General features: G+C 30.7%; 1 protein-coding gene across 5 annotated transcripts; it reads left to right on the top strand.

The window, feature by feature from the left end:
• The first annotated feature begins 865 nt into the window (after positions 1-865).
• Positions 866-11,631, top strand: LOC117209310. Of its 5 annotated transcripts, none has more exons than XM_033451167.1 (14): positions 866-1,216; positions 1,352-1,577; positions 2,936-3,530; positions 3,876-4,175; positions 4,582-4,914; positions 4,996-5,153; positions 5,228-5,399; positions 5,485-5,793; positions 5,881-6,029; positions 6,101-6,992; positions 7,068-7,214; positions 7,397-7,487; positions 7,575-7,650; positions 7,726-11,631. In XM_033451167.1, the coding sequence occupies exons 3-14, from the start codon at positions 2,951-2,953 to the stop codon at positions 9,112-9,114; spliced, it is 4,596 nt and encodes a 1,531-aa protein (XP_033307058.1). In that variant the 5' UTR covers positions 866-1,216; positions 1,352-1,577; positions 2,936-2,950; the 3' UTR covers positions 9,115-11,631. The 5 variants fall into 5 exon arrangements, with proteins under 5 accessions (XP_033307058.1, XP_033307057.1, XP_033307060.1 ...); XM_033451166.1 differs by having other exon boundaries at positions 1,352-1,535; XM_033451169.1 differs by lacking the exon at positions 1,352-1,577 and having other exon boundaries at positions 7,726-9,011; positions 9,431-11,631.
• Positions 11,632-13,809: the final 2,178 nt, after the last annotated feature.

The following is a 13,809-nucleotide window of genomic DNA, read 5'->3' on the forward strand; positions in this document are numbered from 1 at the left end:
CTTTGTAATTTCGTTATTAAAATTCTCCACGTCTTCTGCAGTAATATTACGATTTTATCTCTTACCAATGTATATTGCACACGTTTACTGAAAATCAATATATTCTATATTTACAAGTTGAAAGTACTAAGTCATGAAATCTGTTACTTTATATTACTTTATAATTTTGCTGCAACATTTTATATTTATTATAAACAGATATATAACATGGTATAAGTTCCTTATTACTAACGGTAATTGTTGATTGCTCTAATTCTAATAAGAATACCGAATTTCAAATATCGATATTATTAGAATTTTATTATAGGGTCGTTATTGATACATAAGTCGAGAATAAAGATGTACACTTAGCTATTGAATCCATTTTCAAATGTTTATTATTATCTGTTGACGAAAGACTAATTTTTCATCAACATACAATTAATTTTATATTAAAATTGTCAATTTCTTTAAAAGTATGAATATATAAATACTAGACAGAAATTCATACCTCATTTATAACATACTAAAAAAATATATCTGTACATATCTAAATATGATTGTCTAATTGAATTCGAGAATGGCGCCTATTAGAAGATATCGCGGTCAACTATGAAGCCTGCGCCTACATTTCCAAGAATGCAGTGCTTGACGTCGTATGACGTCAGTCAATGTCGTCAAGTTACAGCATTCAAAACATGCGTTTTTTATGCTTTTTATGTTCTAACATTTTTGAAATAATTAAACAGATTAATCAGAAACATCATATAAATGTTATATTTTCCCGAATTATGTAATAGATTTGTGCAATCGTTCCTGTTATGTCGTTCGATTTTTCACAAAGGATCACTGACATGTTGGCAGCACTGTCGATTGATCGCACGTATTTTACCTAGAATGTGTATCATATATATTTATTCCTGGGTCCCTCTGGGCGAATGTAAACAGAATTTTTTCGCAAATATGAAGTGACGCGGCCGATTTATGCGGCTGCGACTCGTGGATGGAACTTACAACCCGTGAAACCGTGCCGACTATTTTAGCAGTTCACGAGGTCTCGAGTCTCGAGTATTAGTCTTGAACGCGTTACGGTAACCAGAAGATATACCTAGCGGATAAAACGGGTTTACGTTCGACCGCCCGTAGTGTTAAGTTCAGTGAAATAGTGTGGAGACGATTTAGAATACATGGAAGTGCAATGAGGGATCTGCAGAAATTCGTCGACTACTTGCTGACGGTAAGTACTCGAAAACGAGTGGTATTCGCGACTACTTTGGACTTTCCCAGCTCTGACGAAATATGTCGTATTGGTCGATTTCTCTATAAATAATGCTGTGATTTTTTAATCATCTAATTTTCCCTTGTTAATCAGATAAATATTTTCTACGCTCTCGAACATGCTGCATGGTATTATATATAAATGGTATATACAATGCACAAGCCTTGTTACATTGTTTCGTGCGTTTCTGCTATGTACATATATTAGACCAACATTCATGAGATCACACACAATCTTACCACACAGAGCATATACACGCAACAAGACAGAATACGAGGTATGGGTATCTACATGGAACGCGTTACGCTGTGGACATAGTGTATGTTCGTAAATAAACGATTTTAATGGTTTTAGCTCGATATGATTCTCAACTATCTGTGAGAGATTTTTAGTTTTATAGATGAAATGACTCTGTCCTATTATAGTAAATAATTCGTGTAGAAATTTTATATATATAACTCTATATGTGTGTGTATATATACATATTCTTTCCTTTTTTTCTTCTTCTCACTTACACTGCGACTGTGATAGCTGATTACGTTTTCAAGTTATCAGTTTTCCTATTATTCCGATAATTATTTTTCTAGTAAATAACAGCGATCACAGCTTATGATTATTAAAATTATTCGAAAAATATATCTATAATATAATAGACCTTACATAAACATATTATTAATTTTTATTTTATTCATTGCTATTACTCCAATTTGATTTAATTACAGTTACTGCATTGTAACATTTTTAAATGATAAAGCTTTATATATATTAACTATTTTAGGTTTTCACACATATTATTTATTGAAATTGTGTTAATATTTTCCTTTTGGTACATGTTATTCTCTAATTATTATTATGAGTCATATAGAATTTTAAGTAGTATAAAATGTAAATCTTTTTTGTCAGTAAAACTTTCTATAAAACAAAACTTTTAACAAAAATTTTAATAACTTCAAAGATTAATGTGTAGATTAAAATAGGTCTGTTTACTCAAATAACTACAAAAAATAACTGTTTACTTAAAGATGGAATTATATGACCTCCCAAAATTTTGTTTCACCTTTATGTCAAACAATAGTATTCGATCTGCTAATGAATAATTCATTCTACAATCTTGTATCCGAGCAAGTTATCTCCCTGATTTTAGTTTGTTCCTTCATTCATTTAGTATGCATCTATGATACATCATAGAATACAAAAGTATTGTTCACTACATCTACATATATAAAATATACAGCACATATCTGTGGCACTATATTATTCAATATGTTGTGTTATGATTGTGTAATCAGTTCTTCGTAATGTTCTTCATATAAATATTTTCATTTTATTACTTAGTATTAACTTATTAACTTATCATACAGTAAAAAATAAATATTATAAGGAACTATTGACAGCATAATAAAAAAATGTAGAAGTGATACTGCATGACCTTGAATTTGAGACATATATTCTATCTCATTAATTACAATCTTACATTCAGCTTCTAACCATTCTTAGTTAAACATTCTTAGTTATAGCTTAGCTTTGGAATCATGTTGTTGCATTGTATTTTAAAATATTTAATTTTTAATTTTATTATATAATTATTTTAATCTAATGTTAAATTTAAAATGTCAAATATTTTTAAATTAATATTTGTATTTTAAAGTAATATTTTATTCTTCTTATCTTTTTCAGTGATGGGAGCGCAAGATGTCTTCAAACAGAACAGATCCCAAAAAATTTCAGCAAGAAATGTCTCACTTTTTACAATCAGATTTTAAAAATGCTGCATCAAAGCATGATGATGTTGTTAGATGTTCAAATGCAAGTAGAATGACAGAGAATTTGTACTGTGATTCAGAGAGATGTGAAGATAATACATGTGTCCCAAGAAATATCAGTCTATGCCAGAAGGTAGATGTTATCAACAGGATAGAAGATGATCCTTGTGACACAACTGAACTTTCATCAACTATTAAATATTTATCTGACACGTGTTCAGTTCATCATAGCATGTTAAGTGGGAGTGTTGATTCTAATCATAATTGTGATATAATGCATTGTCAACAACACAAACAAATCTCACAAAGTTATATGTGTTCTATATATAATTTATGGAGAATTAGAACAAATAAAAGTTTGTCATTACTAGTTACAAAAAATGTTGGTACACAATGGAAGAATTGTTTTTGGAGAATATTTTTAATTACTTTTGTTATTCTGTCATTATGCGCAACAATATGCAGTGCAGATTCTAATCAATGTGCAGTTGGTTTGAAAACACCTGGAAGTAAGTTTTATAGTAAAAACTTTTCTAATCTTTAATTAAAAGAAACATGTATTCATGAATTTAAACAACTAGATGCAGTTAATTTCATGCTTTTGAAGTATTTGTAACTTTCTATTGCAGTTGAGTTTATAAATAATTCCTGCATCTTGTTTCTCCTTTTGGAATTCTAGTCTTGGTACTAAATGTATATATCTATATATAATACACTAGGTGTACAGTGTAGGCTAAAATTTAGGATAAAGTTACTGTATATTCTACTAAATATTTAATCTGAAATATGCATAATAAATTAATTGATAATGAAATCTTATTTTGAACTTAATTTTACAATATTATTTTTTCAAGGGACCTGGCCACAAGGTGATATTGTACTTGAATATGGTCAACCTTTAAGAATACTATGTATATTGAATCAATCTTTCGTGGATGCTGAATTTCCTGGAAAAAATGCTTCAGATCTTGTATTCTTTCGTAATCAAAAGGAGATGGAACCAGAATTTATTACAATTATCAATGAAACTACAATATCACTAGATGTAGAAAAACCTCCACCTGCAGAAGATATGTATTATTGTAGACTAAGATTACAAAATAATCACTACAAAAAACTGGAATCAGTTTGTTTGAACAAAGTTGTAGTTGGTTGTAAGTACTTTTTTACTTTGCAAGTTTTTTTTAAAAATAATATAGCATCTTTTAATTTAAAGATTATATTTAATATAATATATATTATACAAACTCATAAAATTATGTCATTGAGATAAACTTAATCAGAATAGGCTAAAAGGCATTTCATGAAAACAAGAGTGGGCATTCAGTGCCTACTTTCATGAGAATTATAGGAATATCATTTAATATGTTTTGTATCTTGGAATTTACGCTTAACTATCATTTAAGATAAGTATATCTTATCATTTTGTCATAAATATAAAAGCTTATTTTATTAAGCTTATTTAACCTTTTTATACAAAGAGTTACTTATAAGCATTCTTAATATAGCATTTTCTATAGTGGTAAGATATAATATAATCTATTTATTAATTATTGACAGTTAAACCTCAAGAACCTCAAAACTTCAGTTGCGTATCTTATAATTGGGAAACTATGATATGCTCATGGGAACCAGTCCAAAACTATGTTACAACGACTTTTACGATCGTATTTAAATTACCGGGAAGAGCAGGAGGTAGAAAATTGTATCCATGTCCAACGAAAGATAAAGATGATAAAAAGGACAAAGATGATAAGCCAAATATGTGCTTGTGGGATACATCAACGAATCCAATTTATCGACAACCCTATGAATATTATACATTTATACTGAACGTAAATAACGTTCTAGGAAATGCCAGTTTTACATATAAGTTTCATCATTTTGCTCATGGTTTGTATTTATTACTTTTTCATGTAATATTGATATATTAATAATACCATTTTCAGCATTATGTAAATATATAAATTTTAGTTATCCCTGCGAAACCGGCTAATTTATCAGTTATTAATAAAACGGTTGATAGTGCATTATTGCACTGGAGTGTGCCTTTTCCAATGCAGAATTTTCCACCTGGATTATATCATAGAATTAAGTATCAAAACCAATGGGATCATCAAAAAACCTGGCAGGTGAGGATTTATAAATACTAAGATAATATTTTGTTTAGAAGCATAACATATTTACTAATGCAATCTTATATTAGGTAATCAATATTACAAATGATATTCACGTGCATAAGAGATACTATAATCTTACTGGGTTGGAGTATGCCAATACTGTATATGATGTACGAGTTTTTATGAAAAGTGCTGTTGCGACTGGGGAAGATAAGTGGAGTCAATTTAGTGATGTTACTTTCAGAACACCACCAAGATGTAAGTTGCGTTTCCTGCAATTTTAATTTTTTTGCTAGGTACTTCCCGAAATATTCTTTATATTTTTATATATTTGGTATTTTAGTACCTGGCCGTCCTCCAAAAACCGATATTGGAAGCTTTGAAATAGCGGAGAACAGTGCTAGCAGGGATGTATATTTGTACTGGCAAACTATACCACAATATCTAGAAAATGGTGATAATTTCAAGTATGAGATTGATCGTGTAGAAGAAAATGGACGAAATGTGTCTCTTGTTCCGAATGAAACTACGAGAACATACGCTAAATTCAAGGGAATTAGTATCAATAATTATAAATTCGAAATTGTTACGACAAATATTGTTGGAATAAATGAAGAACGTGCTAAGATTTTTATACCTAGTCGATCCCAAAGTAAGATTAATACAAACGAATGAAAATTTGTGATGCTCAACTAATATACATGTGCATTGTATGAATAATAATGCATTTATATTACAGTACCGCACGAACCTATAGCATTTACAAAAATTGCGTTTGATGGAGGCTTATATGAATTATCATGGAAACCACCCAAAATGAATAAGGAAATTACAAATTATACAATTTTTTGGTGCGATAATGAACGTGATCGCCCTTATCAGTGCACTGTATGTATTTATTAGCTATTGATAGCTTCGGTAATGAAAAAATTTACTGATACTAAAATTGGTGATTGCAGGGTTATTTAGATTGGGTACATGTATCAAAATATACAACAATTTATAATATGACTGTACCAGATCCCGACAAAGTGTATCAATTTGCAATTTCTGCAAATACGAACACAGGTAGTAGCGGTATGGTATGGGCATCATGCACTGTAATACATAATAAAGTAGTTGGAAAAATGAAGTCTGTGTGGATAAATAGAATTGGTTCTGACTTTATTGAAGTTGGTTGGAAATTAGATTGTTCGGATCGCATTGGAATAGTAGAAGGATTTAATATTTATTATTGTCCCATTGTTTCACCATATGATCTGAATTGTAAAGGCCCGAAACTTAATAGAACGATAAAAGCCGATTCTCACACTATCCATGGCATTGTAAACAATTTGAAACCGTATACAACATATATGTTAGCTGTCGCTGTTTTAACAAAAAGTGGAGAAGGATTGCATAGTGATCCTTTGTATAATACAACTCTTGAAGCAGCACCAACAACTCCTCCACAGGACGTAAGAATTATAAATGTGACAAATACGACAATGAGCATTGTATGGAGACCACCAGAAGCAATGAATGGTGTATTGCGCTATTACGAAGTTTACTACAACACACACGCGAAAAAAGTTGAAGACGCAACACAAACTGAATTGAAAAATCTGTTAGCGCATAAATATTATAACATTAGTGTAGCCGCATGTACTGTATCTTGCAGTGTCAAATCGCCTACAATTCGCAAGATTACGAAAATTGGTACACCGGGAATGGTTAATGTACCTAATGTGCGCTTTATGAATTCTAGCCAAGTGATCGTTATGTGGAATAAACCCGAATACGCCGCTGGACACTTAGATTACTATGAGATATCTTCGAAAGATGGTGAAATACAAAATAGTACTAAAACAGGTAACATTTTAGCAGATAAATATATTTTTTAAAATTTTGCCTTTTTTATTAACATTTCTTCTATAAATGTTTTAGAAGCTCGATTACCTATCCCTGATTGCAAATCTATACAGCGAGAAAAATTATATCAATTTCGTGTAAGAGCTGTTAACATTGCATCGAATAATATCCATTTAAAAGGCCCATGGTCTAATCCTGGTGAGGGAAATTGTTATAGTGAAGGTAAGTCTTAATTTCTTTGTTTTTCGTTTTATTCTTCAGTTCCTTAGTTAAAACAATTATAAGGATGATAAGAAAAAAGAGGTCCAATACTTATAGGGCTTACTTACTAAGAGAAATAAAAGATGTATTGGACCTCTTTCTTTATGTATGTGTATAACAATTTCATTATTCATTCATTATAGGACCATCGTACAATGTGTGGACGATGATATGGGTGATAGGAGGATTTAGTTCCATAATAGTTATTTTTTGTTGTCTACATCTATCAAAACGGTATGAATAACCACCTAGATAATATATATATTAAACATCTTATAAAATAAATATAATCTCATTTACATATGTTTTTACTTGTTCCAGTATTTGGTTGAAGTGTAAAGCTATGCAAGATGTAGAAGTTAAATTACCACCAGGATTAGCATCAAATATGGTACAGGTACAAGAATATATTGATCGTATTGGTAATAGAAGATTAGTATTTTCTATTTATATTTATGCATTTTTGTTACAGACACTTCTTGATAAAGAACAACATATACGTCAATCTTCTGCTGATTCCAGTGGTTGTTCAAGTGGACAAGAATCTGTTACTTCTTCGCTAACATCAGATTCTCAGGTTTCAAGCGATAGTGGTACGGAGATAGATCCAATGCCGGTTTCACCCAATAAATTGCTTGAAACACCAGCTTGGAATTCAGATTCTTCGAGTCTTCGCCTGAGACACTCATCATTTCGCGAACGATACGCAAAAGTTGCAAAATCCGGAGAGCCCATCATCGGAGACACGTTATCTTTGGCACGATCTACGCCTAATTTAACTGACAGTACAGGCTACACAACTTCACAACATACTTGGTCTTCGACTGGGTACATTAGTATGCCATCATCAGAAGAACTGTCCAGTAATCCAAGTCCTGTTCCTAAAGAAACTTCAACTGCAGGGAGCTATAGTATTATAGGAACTGTTCCTAAATCTGCACAGTCTGCAAAGTCTGAGAATGACAGTGATTTAACGGAATCTACTGCAGATACACTAATACCTATTAAATCAGAACCCAAGCCCACAAATCCATACATAACATTAGCATCTTTGGAGCAGAACCAAAAGGATAAAAAAGCTATCGATTCGCTACATGATCTAGATGAATTAACATTTGCGGAGTCGAACAAATCAAAATTAGAATCTTTGACTCCGTTCACAACTTCTGACAAAGTCTCTAAACCATATGTGCAAACAAGTTTAATCGATTCATTAAAAAAGCCGTTCACTTTAAGCAGCATCGATAGTACAAGGAGCACGATGTCTACTCCATTTGCAGCCACCTCTTTGACCGATTCATGCAGCAAACCGTTCGTGTCTTCTTTCGCAAGTCCAACTACTTTGCCGTCTACGCTGGATTCCTCGTCGAAACCCTACGTTTCCGTGTCTTCAATTTCTGAAGTCTCGAAAAAATCAAATCTTCAAGCAGATACGGTAGACTCGTCGCAAAAGACTACTGTACCTCAAGTTTCTACGACCGGTGGTTCGCAACCATATGTCCTTGCAAGTTCCGTATTCCAAATGCTACAACAACAGCAAAGGGGAAAATCGGAAACTCCTATCTCAGAAGTGATAGACAACGAAACTGAAGAAGATGTTACGACAGGGTATCCTCTGTATTGGCCAACCAGTGGTACGAAGCCAAGCTCAAAGTTGGATGCAGACAAACCAATTACGACTAAACAGAGTACTGGATACGTTACCATAGCAGAGAATCCAAAGCTAGATCAACATAGAACGTCGACATTGTCATCACCGTATGTACAGCATGAGAGGTTTGAGAAGCCACTGCCACAAACTACTACTGGACAGTCAGATGAACAATACAGTAAAGTGACTGTTGTGCCAAGTACTATTTAATGAAAGAAAAAAGGCGCAAATGTATTGATTGTGGCAGTGTAGCTTGTGTATTTTGTCACTTTGAACTTTCTTCAATGTAGGAACGTTTTTTCTAATGAACTATGGTGCAATACGATTTTACGTTTGTAGGTGCTTCGAAATGTAGTCAATGACAATTAAATCCTACATTTGTTTTTACAAATATAGTATTTAGATCGGAGATCTTAAAAATGCTAAATTGGAACACAAAACGTGCATGCTATGAGACATATGAACATCGCGATATTCTGTCTACATGTGTCCACATCGATGTGTTTAAAATTTTAGTGTTTTCTAGGAACCTATACAAAACAGCATGATTCAATGCTGGTTCAACGACTGAATTAAGAAAAGAATTTGTTTAAAGAGAAAGAGAGAAATGAAAATTAACAAATGAAGAGTATCGTATACGATATATGTATTCGATACGAGGACACATCGAATATGAAACACCCTCATTTGTGAAAGTATGTACAAAATGAATTACTTTTGTATCATATACATTATCGTGCAATGTGATGTGAAAATCACTAGCAACGCCATAGCGTAAGGATTATAGATTATAAGTAAATTATGTGGCATACATAAATCGACAAACAACACATTGTTGTCCGAACAATCAAATTTTTCGCTATCTATGGTAGTATAATAATTCTCATTGTAGAAGGACCGTTATTTAATCATTGTGAGGTTTTTAATCGACTCTGTGTAATAGTATTAATATTTCGAGATATGTTCAAAACGATTTGAAAATTTTCAATGATGTTTCGTTTAAATTCTTTTATATCGTGAATTACAAATGCATTCTTTCGCCCTATCATGCATGATAATAATATGCACATATTGAACAACTGTTTTTTTAATCTCAATGAAATTTCCGAACTATACATCTAGAAACAGATATTTGTATTATTCCAATGTTTAATCGATCCTTGGAATAAAACAAATATCTATGATCCAGAAAAAAGAAATTGCAGTTATGAGTTGCTTATTTGCAAATATTAAAAGTTGTGTTAGTTTCTGTCTCTTTCACGATCATATCGTAAGAGGCAAAAATTATCGGTTTTTGAATCATTCGTTTGTTAAAATCATGCACTGCGTACAAAAAAAATTATGTTGATTTTTTTCGTTGAACTACAATCATATGCGTACTTTGTTTATCTGTGTATATAATTTACAAATCGTTCCTGTAGTACCTTACTATCGTTAGCAATGATTGATAAAAAGTATGCAGTAAAAGGAAAACTATGGCAACAAGTACAGGGTCAAGGATAATAAGATAAGGGAAGGCTAATCAAATCGCAATTTTGAAACCAATTAGATTTTGCATGTTTCTTATATATTTCTTTAGCATTTGAAAACGTTTAAGTAATTAAAATGGATTCAAAAACAACATACTTTAGCTTTTATATTTTAAATATCATTGCTGACTGCACAAAAATCTTTTAACAGAATTTCAATATCTTGTAAATAGAAAAAAACCTTTAACATTTTTTAGGTCAACTTCTATCAGTGAATAAATTCTTTTAAAATCTTTGACAAAAATTATTTTAAAGATACAGAATCATACATGTCTCGAATATATAATTTGGTCAGTCAGCAAAATTGAATAAATCAAGATATGCTAGAATCCATATCTTGTAACTAAACGGTCCACTTTGCAGAAATTTTAAGGAACTATGCAATGCCATTGAAACATTTATGCTAAAACAAAGCAAAATTATATACATATATTATATATGCATAATACCTTAAGCTAGTCATTGACGGGGTACATGAGTTTTTACAGGCCTTTTTTAATGGTTATTGTTTATACTTTACGATCAATTATTAAACAAATTCTTTTTAATCCTCGACTCTTCATTAATATGTTGTTAATTTGTTCATATTTGTCGACATATCATTTAATGCTAAACTATTATAATTTCAACTATGTTAATTATTGTACTGATCAATGTTTGCAATCATTTCTCTGTCGAAGAATTTTTATACAAACTTATATTATCAAGTACAGAGAGAACAGTATAAAGAGAAGGAGAAAAATTTTATTTTTCTCCTATTATAACGAACAATCATTTGTAGCGATTGGATAAGATCGTATGCATTTTATCTCGTGTTGAACAATCGAACAACTAAATTCTAGTATACTATACACATGTATATCAGTACAAAAAAAGGCCTGGGAGGATTTTTGGAGTAGAATCGTTTTACAAGATCAAATAAGCTTCATTAACCATCTTGTTGAAAGTATTCTTTGAAGTGTAGAGAAAAAAAGCGATGGAGATTAGATTATGTAATTCAAAGCATTGTTTGGCCTTGTGAAACGATATTCAAATGAGTGTCACGGAGGAACTCGATAGATCCGTGGAACTTTTTCTGGAGCGAGCTTACGTATACTCGTATGTTATATTGTTGTTACTAAGAGAGGAGCCGCTAATATTTAATGAATCGCGTGTAATCTGTAAAAATGCTGCTTAGTTCGTAAAAATATTAGGTAAAGTTGAAAAAAGAATTAGGAAAAAAAAATTAGATGACAATGGACTAGAGTCTGTGTTGACGTAGTCGATGTGTCGTGAATACATCCGATTTAATTTCGCATTCGGGAACGTAGATGTTTTCTTCTTTTTTACATAAGAACGTGAACACAAACTGTTTGAAAGTACGTGTATAGAATCTAGATTCGATATCTTGGAACAAAATTGTATTATCGATCGATTTGTTTGAAAATTATCGTTCATTCAAAGAAATAAAATGGTAGAGTGTAAAGGAAAAGTAACAGGACGAGAAAAAATGATTAATTAATATAAATAATAATGCTGTCTTTGTAAAACGAGAAGCAAAATGCATAAATGCACGCAAAATTTTGAAATATGCTCATGTTGAGATAATTAAGTATTTTTCACGATAAAGGCTTCTAGATTGATTTAGAAAGTAACCAAGCGCGCATCTACTTTGTTAGGTTTTACATGTCTACATTGTACATATAATATATCTATTATTATCTATTTTTGTTACATATTTATAAATGAAAAAAAACTACTTTATTGCGCACTATAAATATATATATATATATATATAGCCTAATCTGAAAAAGTTTTAAACGATGGAATTGTGGTTTGAATGATTTATATATATATATGTGTATATATATATATATATATATATATATATATGTATAACATATAAATATATATATATATATTTATATATATATATATAGAAGATATACCGATGATTTACGTGACACGTGTAAGACATATTTCTATTATTAAACATTTACCTTTATATCGATTATTAATTTGCCTTGCAGAGACCAGGAGGCATATATAAAACGCGTATATTCGCAATTTCTTTTTTCTCCACTTTTTATGTAATCAAACAGCCCTTGTATAATTTAGTTAAATAGCTTGTTAGGATGTCTATAATGTTTATGTTATATATTCTCATCAACATTATGGGAGCTCAGTGTAACAGAAAATTTGATGAAATCAAAAGGGTGAAACTAATTGGTATAAAATTATTTTATGTAGTGCGAAACAGTTTTATTGCAATGATTCACAAATATAATCGATATATGTAAATATTATTAATTATTTTCTTCTTTTACGTGTAACATAACCGTGTTAAAGAACTATTACTATCTGGGCTCTCTGATCATAGATTTTTTTTTTAATATATATTTAGAGTGGAGTGAATTATTAATGCAGATTATCAGATTTTGATTGAAGTATTTACTGTTGACGTAGTGAAAGGAAGATTTCAAAATTTCGCTCTACATATTTTACACGTGCCTGTTTGTTTCTGCGAAAATTCAAAGTTTTGATCGTTTGCAATAATCATTTAATCTTTGAACGAAGTTAGTGTTTGTAAACAAAATAATTTTCACTTGCACTGATGATGAATGTTTCAAAAACATCGGGATATTTTTTTGCAGAAATGTACAGACACCGCGTTAATAATAACTTTGCTAATATTAATCGTGGAATACTGTAATACTCATATCTTTTTTGGAAATAGTATTATAAATGAATTTTCGAAATTAATATATTAAAATAATGGCCGGACTGTTTTCGCAAGTAAGTAACTTTCTGATATCGCAAATAAGATTAGTAATATTAATGCATATACGCAGTGATAATAAAAGATATTAATCGCAAAGCGAAATCGGATAACAGTATTCCAGGATGAATAGCCTGTCTCATGATAACCAATCTACACCGAGCTAACTATATATTAATTCTAATAAGATCTTGTACAGAGTATTGTAAAATATATTTTTACTACATTTTTTTTGGTTTTATTATTTATTTCTTTATAACACAAAATTGTGTTTTAAGTTCGCTTTTTGTAGATCGCTGCTGTTATGCCATTATATGTATGCCATGCCGTTGAGCCTTGCCATTTGTATAGGTTCATTTTTACGATCAATCCCAAAGTTGTTTTGTTTTTCAATACTCATATACGGATCGAAAGAAAAATACAAGGATTCTTGTAAAACTTTATCTTTCAATCGATGCTGTCGATAAGCGCTTCAGGAGCTATTACTTTATAATAATTATACTGAAATATATTACATTTATATCGATGTGATGTATTTTACTTATTAATCTACAACGTATTCCTTCATTGTTCTCAATTTACGATATTAATAATTTCTGAACGTGTATATATACAAAG

This window comes from Bombus bifarius, unplaced genomic scaffold (genome assembly GCF_011952205.1).
Source record: "Bombus bifarius isolate JDL3187 unplaced genomic scaffold, Bbif_JDL3187 scf7180000008169, whole genome shotgun sequence".
Lineage (NCBI taxonomy): Eukaryota > Metazoa > Arthropoda > Insecta > Hymenoptera > Apidae > Bombus > Bombus bifarius.

Excerpts from the sequence above, each read along its gene's own strand:
- LOC117209310 (XM_033451167.1), top strand. The coding sequence starts at position 2,951 with ATGTCTTCAAACAGAACAGATCCCAAAAAATTTCAGCAAGAAATGTCT. Across the intron at positions 5,400-5,484 it reads TTTCAGAACACCACCAAGAT|TACCTGGCCGTCCTCCAAAA; the intron begins GTAAGTTGCGTT and ends TTGGTATTTTAG. Across the intron at positions 7,215-7,396 it reads GGGAAATTGTTATAGTGAAG|GACCATCGTACAATGTGTGG; the intron begins GTAAGTCTTAAT and ends CATTCATTATAG.